This window comes from Dendropsophus ebraccatus, chromosome 6 (genome assembly GCF_027789765.1).
Source record: "Dendropsophus ebraccatus isolate aDenEbr1 chromosome 6, aDenEbr1.pat, whole genome shotgun sequence".
Lineage (NCBI taxonomy): Eukaryota > Metazoa > Chordata > Amphibia > Anura > Hylidae > Dendropsophus > Dendropsophus ebraccatus.
The window spans coordinates 76,931,307-76,944,003 of record NC_091459.1 but is presented as its reverse complement, the minus strand read 5'-3'; the positions used below and the strand labels follow the sequence as shown (position 1 = coordinate 76,944,003).

Sequence of the window (12,697 nt, the reverse complement as noted above, 5' to 3'; positions counted from 1 at the left end):
CCCCACTGATTTTGCTGCCCCTTGTATCAATAGATTAAAAACATCCCAAAAGCATTTTAAAGAAACTCTCAGAAGATCTTTCATTTCTACTTTAATTATCACCACATTATTGCCGCCATAAAGATGAATGTAAGGCAATGTCGCCTCTAACATAATGCAATACACACAGGATTCTTTGTGACGCACACAGTGGTAAAAACAGTCAAAAACACAAGCTGACCTTAATATCTGTGGTATATGGAGGAAAGTAATGCTAGCATAGCTATAAGAAAAGACAATAAATCAGAATGATAAAACAAAAGCCCCCAACAGTGTATAGGCTTTCCTTATTATTCGGTGTTTGGAAAGTATCCAAATAGGAGACAATGGTTTAACTCCACTTTTATGTGACCATCAACTGTGTGTATAATATCTATTTAATATAGAGAGTTTTCAGCGGACTAGAAAACAAAATGAAGACTGACGGCATATAGGCATATTCCATGGTTGACTGGTCGGTACTCATATCTAAATTACACATACCCAGTCTATCGCTATTCTGCAAGTGCTATAAGTTGGCTATGCTGGAAATCTTTAGGTGGGAGGACAGATTTTAATTAGGACATTCCCAGAATATTTTCAGAAAAAGCATTAGTTCCTCACACTGTTACTGATCATGTATGGCCAAAGTGAACAACTCTTTCTTGCTGCAAAATGATGGTTTAACAGATTATTGTTCGTTCAATCTTCAACCTACTTCTTTTTAATATGTATGGTTTTATTAGTTTGTTCTATGTTTTGGCAGACCCACATGGGCTGAATACATGTGAAAACTACAAGAGAGCCATAAAGTGCTTACTTATATAACAATACAGGAAAGTGCAAAGGGGTGTAAAATTATTAAGTGGTTGGTACTGTTATTACCACTGCTACTAGTAAAGCTATGAAGGTTTACAAAATTGATGCAGTTACGGAAAATAGGTCTGTATTATTCGTTCATTTTCATGTGAAAACTCAATAAAGTCATTTTCTACTAAAGTGTTTTTCATAAATTCTCCAGTATGAAAGCAATTTTCTGTCTGAACCTGGAAGAGATCTGAATATCAGAACATATCCTTGCAATAAAAGCAGTATTGCTCAGTAAAATATTATAGATCTGATTACAGTACGTAACATAAAAGGAATAATAAAAATTAAACTGGAACACAATAAAAGCTACCAATAGGGTTTGATTTAGGCGACATAATCTGGAATAGGACTAGCAGTTTTAACCCCTTCTTTGGTATGTTAATTTGGATGCACCAGATCCAGCTATAGATATTGGACACTGTGTACTTTGAGAGATCCCATTGTGATCAGTGTTCTAAGACAAGGGCTCAGCTGGAAATCGGATGAGATGCCAAGCACAATACAAACATGAATCTTTGTAAAAGGAAAATGTTTTAATAAACTAATTCACCTTGGCACAATATGAAGCTCTACTCGCACATAGATAAAAGCTAAAAGCAAAAGTCAGAGCAATGCTCCCACGCACACAATCTCTTCCGAGAGCTGCATGTGGGTGTAAAAGTGCAAGGCACTGTTATTATTCAGTGCTGTGACAATGCAGCCCTACTGCTCGCAGTGATTGTGGTGTACATTCATGTGGGTGTATCCTATAATTCTGACTGCCAGGCAGGAGGATTTCCAATCAGCTTTACCTCGAACTCTGTTTCGTTCACTGGAACCTGCTTGAGAACCTGGCTGGGATCCCCCTTGTGAGCTGGGTTGTGAGCTTGGCGTGCTGGAGCTGGAGGAGCTTCCGCTGCTAGTTCTTTGAATGGGGTTTTCTATGACCGTTTCAGTTCTTCTCAGATCCGGGTTACTACAGAACATAACAGTTATTTTGAAATAAAGTAGAATAAATATTTCAGCATCACAAGTGAAGCTTACTTTGAAAGCATTAGAAGAGGCGACAGATCCATATTTCTAATAAATCCTAATACAAATATTACACCATATTTTACTAAAGTTTACGTGTAAATTTATATGAAAAAATTATAGTGCACCATCTACATTAATATTTGAATTGGTGTCTAGCTGTACAAAGCTGCCACTGTCTGTGCTCCTGGCTAAATGTAACTGTGCATTAGGAGATGGGGCCTCTTACTCCATCATCATAGCACCCATAGCCATTGTAAAATTCTGTGTAATGTGATAGTACAATGCCAGTTCTCACCCCAAGAGTGTAGACAACACTTCATACAGGCACCATACAGGACACAGATGCCTATCTCAAAAACATTACTGTGCATAGTGCTGCACTATAATCAATTTTTCAAATAACTTTACAAGTACACTTTAAAGTGTCACTGTCGTTATAATGTTTAAAATCTAAAACAACAGTACATGTGATATAAAGCACGATTGCAATTTACATTCATTCATTTATTTTTGTTTTCATGGAAAACACAGCACTTCCTGTTTTCTGAGTCTTTTTTTTCTTCTCAAAAAACAGGAAACAGTCATAAAACATGACGTCCTGTGTATTCCAGGCCATCTGAGCGCTCACAGAGAGACGGCAGTCATGTGATTGACAGACTTATTGAGCCGGGATTTTGAAAGTTATAATGACAGGGACACTAAAAGTTCCATGTACAAAGTAATTTATATTTTGAGATCTCACAAAATAAAGTATTCTTGCAAGACTGAAATATATATGTAATTGACAGCAATATGCAATTACTAGTAACCAAACTGATGGAGAAACATAACTATAATACTGTGTTAATAAAATATACATCCAGCACTGTACCTACAAATGTCTAACCTACAAATAAAATAAACCAACCCACAGACTATTCTGAAACAATTGGTGTCAAACACCAGATAATCCAGGGTGGATTTTCAACACATGAAACTGTTGGACTCCTACGACATTTAGTATCAGTATGGCACTGGCCAGTTCCTGCTCATAATATTGAGATAGTGACGATATTGAGACGGGTTGATTATGGACATATATCTTAATCAGAATGCTCTATAAAGTGTGCAGGGCAAAGATGGAATCAATCAGTTCCTTTATAACATTTATTGCAATGGTGCACCTTGCTCTCACTGGCTGTGTGCTCAGTCTACTTCCCAGATTACTGCCATTCCCAGGGCAGTTCTTCCGTGCTAGTGCTGGAGATATAGAAGTAGTCCTTTGAGGCACCTAAGAGCAGAAAAGTCTCAATCAGTGAAAGTGTCAAGCTATGAATAAATCCATTTAGAAACAGAATGACATATGTAACGACTTCTTGAACTTTACAAAAATACATCACAGAATTTAGACAAATTCTGGGTTACATTTCTGAGATAGAAGGGCTTTAACCAAAAGCATACAGGTCCCCCTTTGTACAACCCAACAAAAAGGTTGGGGTGCATGCGTGATCATTTTGAAATGGATATTGAAGTGGCGTTTCAGGATTAGAGTTTGTGGTTATGCAGCAATTAGTATATGATGCCGAAAAGAGCTGACATATAAGCAAGGCTGCCACTAGGCACCCAAAGGTAGGGTATCAGTGTTGAGGGGAATAGTACTTCAGTATGTACTAAATATGATAAATACTTTTGCTTCTGCCATGCTGTGGCCTGAAGAAAAAAAAAAATCAATGATCCCAGTTTAGTTTAATCCACATAGGTCAGAAGCGCTGTGAGATTTACCTGCAGATTTGTAGTCACAGCATGCTCATTATGTTGTGGATCTGTGATTGGTTTCATCACTTTCTGTGTACAGGACTGAGATCTATGGTGAATCTGCAACAAAATCCACATGTAAAGCATGCGGTTTTTGCTGCGTATTTGAAACAGATGTGTATTAAAAAAAACTCCAATCACCCTAATGGGGTGTATTCAGCCCAAGTGCCTAGGGCAGCATAGCTGTTAACATGGTCATGTGTGTAAGATTCTCAGTGTGATTGCGCCATGCTCATTAAAGTGTACCTCCAGTTATATGGTCCAACGCCCTCTGCTCAGTTCAGCATGAATAGACACAGCTCACACAGGGCAATCAGGTTGCCAAGGCAAGTACATGACACCCAGTGAGTTCCCATTACGTGTCCCATTAATTACAAAAGGGCTCATGCACAGAACCGACTGGGTGTTAAATGGCTGCTGAATGTCTGGCGTGAGCTGTGTCTCTCCACATCACATAACTGGAATTACACTTTAATAAACATGGCACAATCACTGTGAGAATAAAACATGCTCCATACACTTCACTCTATGCAGTATTAAGTGCACCTCAATAAAATTCACTTATCTGGTAAAATTATGACTTGCTTTTATACCTTGCTGTGAGAAAAGTGCCTGAATGTAGAAAACAATTACAACTCTAATTCTATAAGATGACAAATGAGTGATGCCTTTGAAGTTGGGCTCACTAAAGCATCTGGTTGCAACCAATCACAGCTTAGCTTTCAGCTCTGTTAAAATGAAAGCTGAGCTGTGATTGGTTACTATGGGCAGTTAACACCAGTAAGAATGCTTTCAAAGATAGAAGCATTAAAGGGGTTTTCCGGCCAAAAGTTTTTATAAAAGTATCGTATTGCCCCACATAAGTTATACAAATGCTCAATAGAAACTATTCAGGGCTTACTGACACAGGAAGTGTTGCAGTCCTTTCTTTTATGCTGTCGTCACGTCACTCTGCCACCTGGGTGCCATCTTGGGGCGGTGACATCTCCTGTGTGATGTTGTCTCTGTATGGTCGGCCTGAACCTGGGGGCGTGTAAGCTGCTCCCCGCCCACTTTCCCTTTCTGTTGCCTCCAGCCAGAGGAAGGGGCCGTGATGTAACTCTCTCAGAGACATGGTAGCAACCCCCTCCTGACCTCACAATAACAGAGAGCAATGTAGACTTTCCCCACACCCTTCTGCAGGTTTCCTCTTCTTGCTAACTGAAGCAGAGCTCTCCCTCCTGTCCCCCCCTGTAGTGCCACACTCAGCTCTCCAGCACTCCAGAGCGAGCCAGCTGTGTCACCATGAGTGCGGCACCGCACACATCACAGCAGCGCTGCACCTAAGGGCCCTATTCCACCGGACGATTTATCGTTCACATAATCGTTAACGATTAACGATCTCAAGCGACCGCTATTGCGAAAGACCTGAAAACGTTCACTCATTTCCATGGAATGATAATCGTTACTTATGATCGTATTTGCGATCGTTTTTCTTCGCTATTGCGTTCGTATCTACTGAGAACAACCGAACAACGTCTTATTCAATGCGAACGATTTGCGAACGTTTTGCGAACGAGCAACAATAAAAACAGGTCCAGGTCTTATAAAGCGATCAACTATTTCTCGTTCGGTTGTTAATCAATAACTGCATTTCAACCGAACGATTATTATTTAGATTTAACAATAATCTGAACGATAATCGTCTGGTGGACTAGGGCCCTTACAGCGGGGACAGGAGGGAAAGCTCTGCTTCAGCTAGCAAGAATAGGAAACCTGCAGAAGGGTGTGGGGAAGCTTTACATTGCTCTCAGGTATTGTAAGGTCCCGACCTTGCTACCATGACAAGAGGGTGAGCCAGGCTCCATCCACTTACCAGACACAGACTACCACTATCATCATGTATTATAATCAGAAATGATGGTGGTTGTACTAATGCAAACCAGAGAGTCACAGTTTGCAAAACCACAAGCTGTGGCTCTCAGGTAACTACAACCACCATCATTTCATGATTATAATGCATGATGATGGTAAACCCAGCTAGGGATAGAGAGTGGGGAGTGGGTAGAGACTTAATTGGGAGGGAGCCAAGCACAGTAAAATGAGGCATGCTGGGAGTTGTAGGCACTGGCAAGGACTGAAACAGGAACTAGAAGTAGGGATCAGCTAGAAAATATCTGCTTTTAGGGGGAACTGACAGCAGCCAAACCAGGCATGAACTAGACAGAACGGAAACCACTACTGATTCCTCAATGTGCAAGTAGTTTTTATTTTTCAGGGGGGTGGGTGGAATTCTTCTTTGAAGGGAATTTATCAGAAGGTTAGGCCATAGTCAAATGTACCATGTACCTCTTTGTAACATCCACTATTAGACTCTAAGTTAGGATGCCCTAACCTGCAGATAGATTCCCTCTAACACGTTTTTAAAGGCATTCTTAACTTTTTTTTTTTTTTTCATACTTGCCTAACACTTTTGCACATATTGTATTCTGTACTATAGATATAACAACAAATGTTAAACACATATTTGTATAGTGACCTTTGGTGGAAGATCTTCCTCCTGACGTAACCAAGAACTACGATCAAACTTTTCAATGCGAGGAGGGAGAGGGGGATTCTCAGAGGTGGGGTCTGAATTCTGCCGCGGCATCTCAGGCCGGTGGGAAACAATGCCTTCCTGGAATGCAGACATGCCCTTGGCTGACTGTTCATGTAGTGACTGAGATGCTGAGAGGGATGGTCCTGGGGTTTTCACAGACACCAACATTGGAAGTTGCTGAATAGATGATAGAAATATATTGTCATGATTTAGACCACAGTGTCAAAGGATAACATACTTAAGACATCTTATTAATGAAACAATGGCATTCAGTCTGAAGGTAACGTATGATCCAAAGTTTATATCAGCCTCTCCATTGTACTTAGGCACATTTTTTAGTTTTACTCGAAAGATTTTTGAGTCTTTCTGGAGCAGTACCCTTCAAACCAACCATTTTCAGAGTAGCTGCGATGTTCTGTGAATATTCTCTTGGGAATGAAAAGTTATAAAATAACAAAAATGTAAACAATAACCGGGAGATATAAATTGTGCTTTGCCGATATTGAGTAGTAGGGGTGGGCCGGAGGGGGCTGATCAGTGCAAAGGGGCGGTAGTCCTACCCCCCAATGCACCTAAACGACTTACTGTATACACATAGGGATTAAACTCCTAATATGACAACTAGAGACAGGATACAGATAAGAAACTTGCCTTCATCCTCACCGTCCCATATCAGCAGGCTAGATACTTCTAATTTGCTGATAGTTTCCCTTTAAAGAGTACGTGTCCTTCTAAATAACTTGACATGTCACGAAACATGTCAACAATTTATTGCAGTGGGGTTTACTGCTGAGACCAGCTGCAATATGAAGATACAGCAAGGGAAAGCATGGCATCAGTGTGATCCACTCCCCAGCCACTCGCTAATTCCAACACTTTAGCGTCATAATAGTCTATGAGGTTAAAGTGTTGGAATAAGTGAGTGGCCAGGGAGTGGATCACACTGATGCCTCACACTCTCCCGTCTATATCTTCATATCGCAGTGGGTCTCTGCAGTGAAACATTCTAAGTTATTTAGAATGAGAGGTACTCTTTAAAAGAAGTCATGTCTTGCTCTGTAAACCATCTTCAAGTCTAAGATAAAACAGGGGACAAAACTTTGCACACTGAAGAATTCCTGAAAACAGATAATATACAAAGTGGTCCTGAATCAAGCTAAAAGTGAGAAGTAGGTTTACAACCACAACCATGGCACTTTGTCTTCAATAAAACTCCTTTATTTCAACATACGGCTTGAGGACACGGATCTGGGCGACGCACTTTTCGCACAGGAACTGTGCTTCCTCAGTTATATGACATGAGCTTTATGCTAAACATAATCTATGGCAGTGGTGATGATCACGAGATGCAATACTCACGCCCCAATGCCTAGCAGGGGTGTTTAATTTTTTTTTCAAAGGATGGATAACCCTTTTACGTTTTAGGCACAGACGTGCAACAACAACTTAGCGCATCATAATTTAAAGTCTATGGGACCAAAGGAAACAATAGAGCATAGTGTTTGGCAGTTTCCCTCAGCTCCATAGACACTGAATGGAGTATGGGGGCACATTCTTGATCAAAACGCTGTATCAATGAACCCAGCAATGAGGAGAAACAGGGGCTACCTGATATAGAGGGGGTCCCAGCTGCGTGCCCTAGCATTCTAACAGTTATCACCCATCAAGTGAAATGGTAATAAATTCCAAATATATGAAAACCTCTTAAGGGTGCATTCACACGTACAGGATCCGCAGATTTGATGCTACAGTTTTGATGCTGTATTAAGTTACTTAGATCAAATCTGCTGCGGATCCGCACCATCAAATCCGCTGCGATACGGTACGTGTGAAGCTACCCTCAATCCATAACTCTTTTAAGTGGCACCTGCAAAAGTGCTTTTCAGTCTAAACATCTTTTACCTGCATTGTCAGACTATTTACAGTAACAGGAGATGGGTGTGTGGACCTCATGGGGGCACAAAAATCTCCGGTCGTCTGATTACATAAATGAGGCCGAGCCTACATAAGCACGTAAGGTACATAAGGTACTCTAGAAGAAACCGGCATTGTTCATACACTTGGATATTAAATGTTCCTCTTTAAGTCCCTACATCTACCTTAGCAGTGTTTTACTCTCAGTTATGGCTTCTGATGTCTACAGACAAATGGGAAATACATATTTCTTGGAATAATGTGAGATTTGTGTTTATTTAATTTCTTCAGATCTACAGATCAAACAAGAAATGCGATTGTTCCAACTGTACACGAAATACGTCTGAGGCTGGGTTTACACTGATAAGACAATGCGGTGCTAAGGACATCCATGATGGAGCTCTATTGTGGACACAGCCCATATTTGTATTGTTCACAGCCTTTTCATCTACCACTAGGGAAGGACAGGAAACAGATAAAAAAGTTATTTTTTCTTTTCTTTATAAGTTGCATACTATAATGAGGGAAAGGAGTAGTGTGAACAATTACGCTGAATGAGGAATCTTGTTGGCTGCAAAGTCATTTTCATAGACAACCTATTCATTTTGCAATAATCCCCCTATATGTTTACATAACCAAGATACATAAATAGCAGTCTGCAGCATTTTTATCAGCCTGTTTAACAATTATGTCACGGGTCATTCATAAAAAGTTCTACCTAAGGCCCCCTTCACACGTCCGGAAAAACCATCCGGATTTCCTATCAGGAAATCCGGACGGATTTCCGGACCCATACACTTTAATTAGTCACGGACACCCTTCCGGATTTTTCTATGGGAGCGCCGAAATCACGGGCACTTTCCTGAAGTACATCAGGAAAGTGCCCGTGATTCCAGATAAGTGAGAGCCGGCCGGCCCCCGCAACCACTGGCACCCCTACCTTCCCGCCGCACAGGCAGCGGCAGCACAGGCCTCCCTCCCGGCGCCACGACCCCCGCCCCTGGACAGCTTCCACCAACTCCGCCCCCCCCGGACCGGACAGCTTCCAACCCCCGCACCCCCCCCCCGGACCGGACAGCATTCACCAACCCCCCCCCCCCCCCCCCCGGACCGGACAGCTTCCCCCCTCCCCCGGACAGCATCCACCCAACCCCCCACCCCCCCACCGGACCGCAGCCGCCGGAATACCGGTACGCACGATAACTATTTGGGGGCAATACTGTACTTTAATAAAAAAAATTGCCAGACTTCTCCTTTAAAGACTCTTATTTAGAAAACACACTCTAGCGAAAATCTATTTCTTTCAAATCAACTGGTTTCAGAAAGTTATATAGATTTGTAATTATTTGTACCATTTAAAAATCTTAGCCTTGTATGTCCTGTAGGAAGTGGTGTATTTTTCCCACTCTGACACAGTGCTCTCTGCTGCCACCTCTGTTCAAGACAGGGACTGTCCTGAGTAGTAGCAAATCCCCATAGAACAGTGCTTCTCAATTCCAGTCCTCAGGGCTCACCAACAGGTCATGTTCTGAGGATTTCCTTACTATTTCACAGGTGATAAAATTATACTCAATCCATCAGGTATTATCACAGGTGATCTTTGTATGGGATATCCTCAAAACATGACCTCTTGGTGAGGCCTGAGGACTGGAATTGAGAAGCACTGCCATAGAAAACGTCTCCTGCTCTGGACAGTTCCTGAAATGGACAGAGGTGGCAGCAGAGAGCACTGCATCAGACTGGAGAGAATACACCATTTCCTGCAGGGCACACAGCAGCTAATAAGTACTGGAAGGCTGGAGATTTTTAAATAGAAGTAAATTACAAATCTATATAACTTTCTGAAACCAGTTGATTTAAAGGAATTTTTCGCTGGAGTACCCCTTTAATAGTTTCTTGACCTAATAGCAGGGAATGTGCATCAGTTATACAGGATGCTGAGTAGTCCCACTGAATAGAGCCAACCGGCATCCATGAATAGAACTTAACCCCTTAACGACATGGGGAATACATTTATGCCCCCGCAGCCTGGGCCTTGGCGCAAACAGGCGTAAATGTATGCTTCGCCGGGGTACCGGGCTATGGAACGGGTTCAGGAGCTGAGCTCGCTCCATAGTGGGTGAGGACCAGCTGCTATCAGCCAGGCCGCCCACAATTGACCCCTTAAACGTTGCAATCGCAGCATTTAAGTGTAAGTGACAGGAGCATCTCCTGTCACTTAACGATCAGGACCCCCGCAGCGTGTCTGGGTGCTGGCATTTTGGTTTCTTGAAAATACTGTGTACAGTAAAGAAATCTTATGCATGTAGATCGGGACGGATTATGGTTGCTGGAGATCCCACCATTTTATACCAGGTTAAGTCTGCAACCACTGTAGTGTCAGTTACTTATATTATCAAATAAACAGTTTTCCTCGAGTTCTGAGATATTAAGCTGTAGTAGGACTACAAACCCCAGCACACATGAACAGGTGGGTGTGGTTACAGCAGGCTGAAACTGACCCTGGTGACTGATCCACCAGTCCAACAGTGCCAATAGAGCTGCTGCAGCAGGCATGGGTTAAAGGGGAACTATCAGCAGGTTAGACAAATCTAACCTGGTGATAGCCCCTTGTAGTGCCAGCATGCTGATGAGGAAGGCATGTGTGTTGCCTTCCTCCTCGGCATCAATCCCGCGCTGTTAGTCGGAGTAATCTTCGCTCTGGTGCACTGTTAGGAGCACTGGCGTGTCATCCAGGCCACTCCTTCTAATGAGAATTAATGGAGCGGGCTGGACGGATGATGCGTCAGTGCTCCTAAGGGCCGTATTACAGGGGATGATTATCGTTAAAAAAAGATTGTTTGGATTTGAACAATAATCATTACGTGTAATAGCAGGCAACAATCAACAAGAAATCATTGATCGTTTGATAGTATCTGGACCTATTTTTATCTTTAATCGTTCACAAATCGTTCAAACATCGCTTTGTGTAATAACGTGACATTCGCTCATTCCCTATTCTATCTGCCAGGAAAGGACGAGCGCAAGAATAACCGTAACAATCATTGTCCTGTGTAATAGGGTGAACGATTGAGATTGCCCGTCATAGCGGTCGTTTGAGATCGTTTATCACCGAAAAATCGTCCTGTGTAATACCACCCTAAGAGTGCACTGGAGCCAAGAAGATTACTATTACTCCGACTAACAGTGTGACACCGGTGTCGAGGAGGAAGGTAACACACATACCTTCCTCCACAGCATCCCGATTCATCTAACCTGCTGATAGCTCCCCCTTAAGAAAGAAAAAAATAAAATAAATCTCACACACACACACACAATTCCTGACATCTGCAAGCCAAGATCTCCGAAAAGGTTGGGCCAACCAGTCATTGAATAGGAGTTCCTGATGCTGTGATCAGTGTATATAGCTTAAGATTTGTAAATATTACTGGTAATAAACATTGTCCAAAATACCATTCATAATATGACTCTACTTAGCTGCATTCATTTTATTCTTTATTCTTTAGCTTTTGCTAAACAAGATTTATATGTTGACATTTTTTTTTTTTACAGATATTAGAAAATCCTCTTGCTATTTTATATGACTATAAATGGTATCAAATAGTAAACTGGTCAAGTAGTGTTCTTCTTGTTAAAGTATTTAGATAAACATTGTCTAATGATTTTTGAGCCAAAGCCAGCCAGAAGTGCATCCAACAGGAAGGAGAGGTATAAGCTAGAGATGAGCAAACTGGGCCGGGGTTCAGGTTCGTATGAACCTGAACCATTGGCATCTGAATCCTGTTCTGTGAGGAAGGTATAAACAGCCCGAGTCCCGCCTGGAAAGCAGGAATACAGCCTAGGTCATAGGCTGTATCCCTGTTTTCCAGGCGGGACTTGGGCTGTCTCTATCTTTCCCCTGGCAACGGGAAGACAGCAGGATTCAAATTGCAGATGGTTCAGGTTCATACGAACTTGATCAACCTTGTTTTGTCCATCTCAAGTATAAGCCTTTCCTTTATACTTCCTGTTACTTTGGAAACCACTTTTAGGTTTGGTTAAAGGGGTAGTGCGGCGGTAAAAAATTATTCACAGAATAACACACATTACAAAGTTATACAACTTTGTAATGTATGTTATGTCTGTGAATGGCCCCCTTCCCCGTGTCCCACCACCCCCACCCGTGTACCCGGAAGTGTAGTGCTTTATACATACCTGATCCGTGCCGACACGCGTCCGCCATTTTGTGCCAAACGTCATCTTCGGCCGGCCGGCCCGAACATCTTCGATCTTCCCGAGTGCCGGCCGCGTCATCAGCTGCTCAGCCGCGATTGGCTGAGCATAACTGTGCTCGGCCAATCGCGGCTCAGCGGCTGATGACGCGGCACAAGATGGCGGACGCGTGTTGGCACGGATCAGGTATGTATAAAGCACTACACTTCCGGGTACACGGGTGGGGGTGGTGGGACACGGGGAAGGGGGCCATTCACAGACATAACATACATTACGAAGTTGTATAACTTTGTAATG

The 12,697-nt window shown here is 42.4% G+C and overlaps 1 protein-coding gene across 15 annotated transcripts in view; it reads right to left on the bottom strand.

Annotated features, from left to right (window-relative positions):
* TNIK (TRAF2 and NCK interacting kinase) overlaps nucleotides 1-12,697 on the bottom strand; it is a 214,578-nt gene that overhangs the window by 33,502 nt on the left and 168,379 nt on the right. For 9 of the 15 annotated variants that reach the window (XM_069975189.1, XM_069975192.1, XM_069975197.1 and 6 more), the window contains 4 exons: nucleotides 6,215-6,451; nucleotides 3,664-3,756; nucleotides 3,066-3,172; nucleotides 1,680-1,843 (listed from right to left, as the gene is read on the bottom strand). In XM_069975189.1, the coding sequence (XP_069831290.1) occupies nucleotides 1,680-1,843; nucleotides 3,066-3,172; nucleotides 3,664-3,756; nucleotides 6,215-6,451 (601 nt within the window). The remainder of the gene's footprint in view (nucleotides 1-1,679; nucleotides 1,844-3,065; nucleotides 3,173-3,663; nucleotides 3,757-6,214; nucleotides 6,452-12,697) is intronic. The other 6 variants (XM_069975195.1, XM_069975196.1, XM_069975200.1 and 3 more) reach the window with 1 other exon arrangement.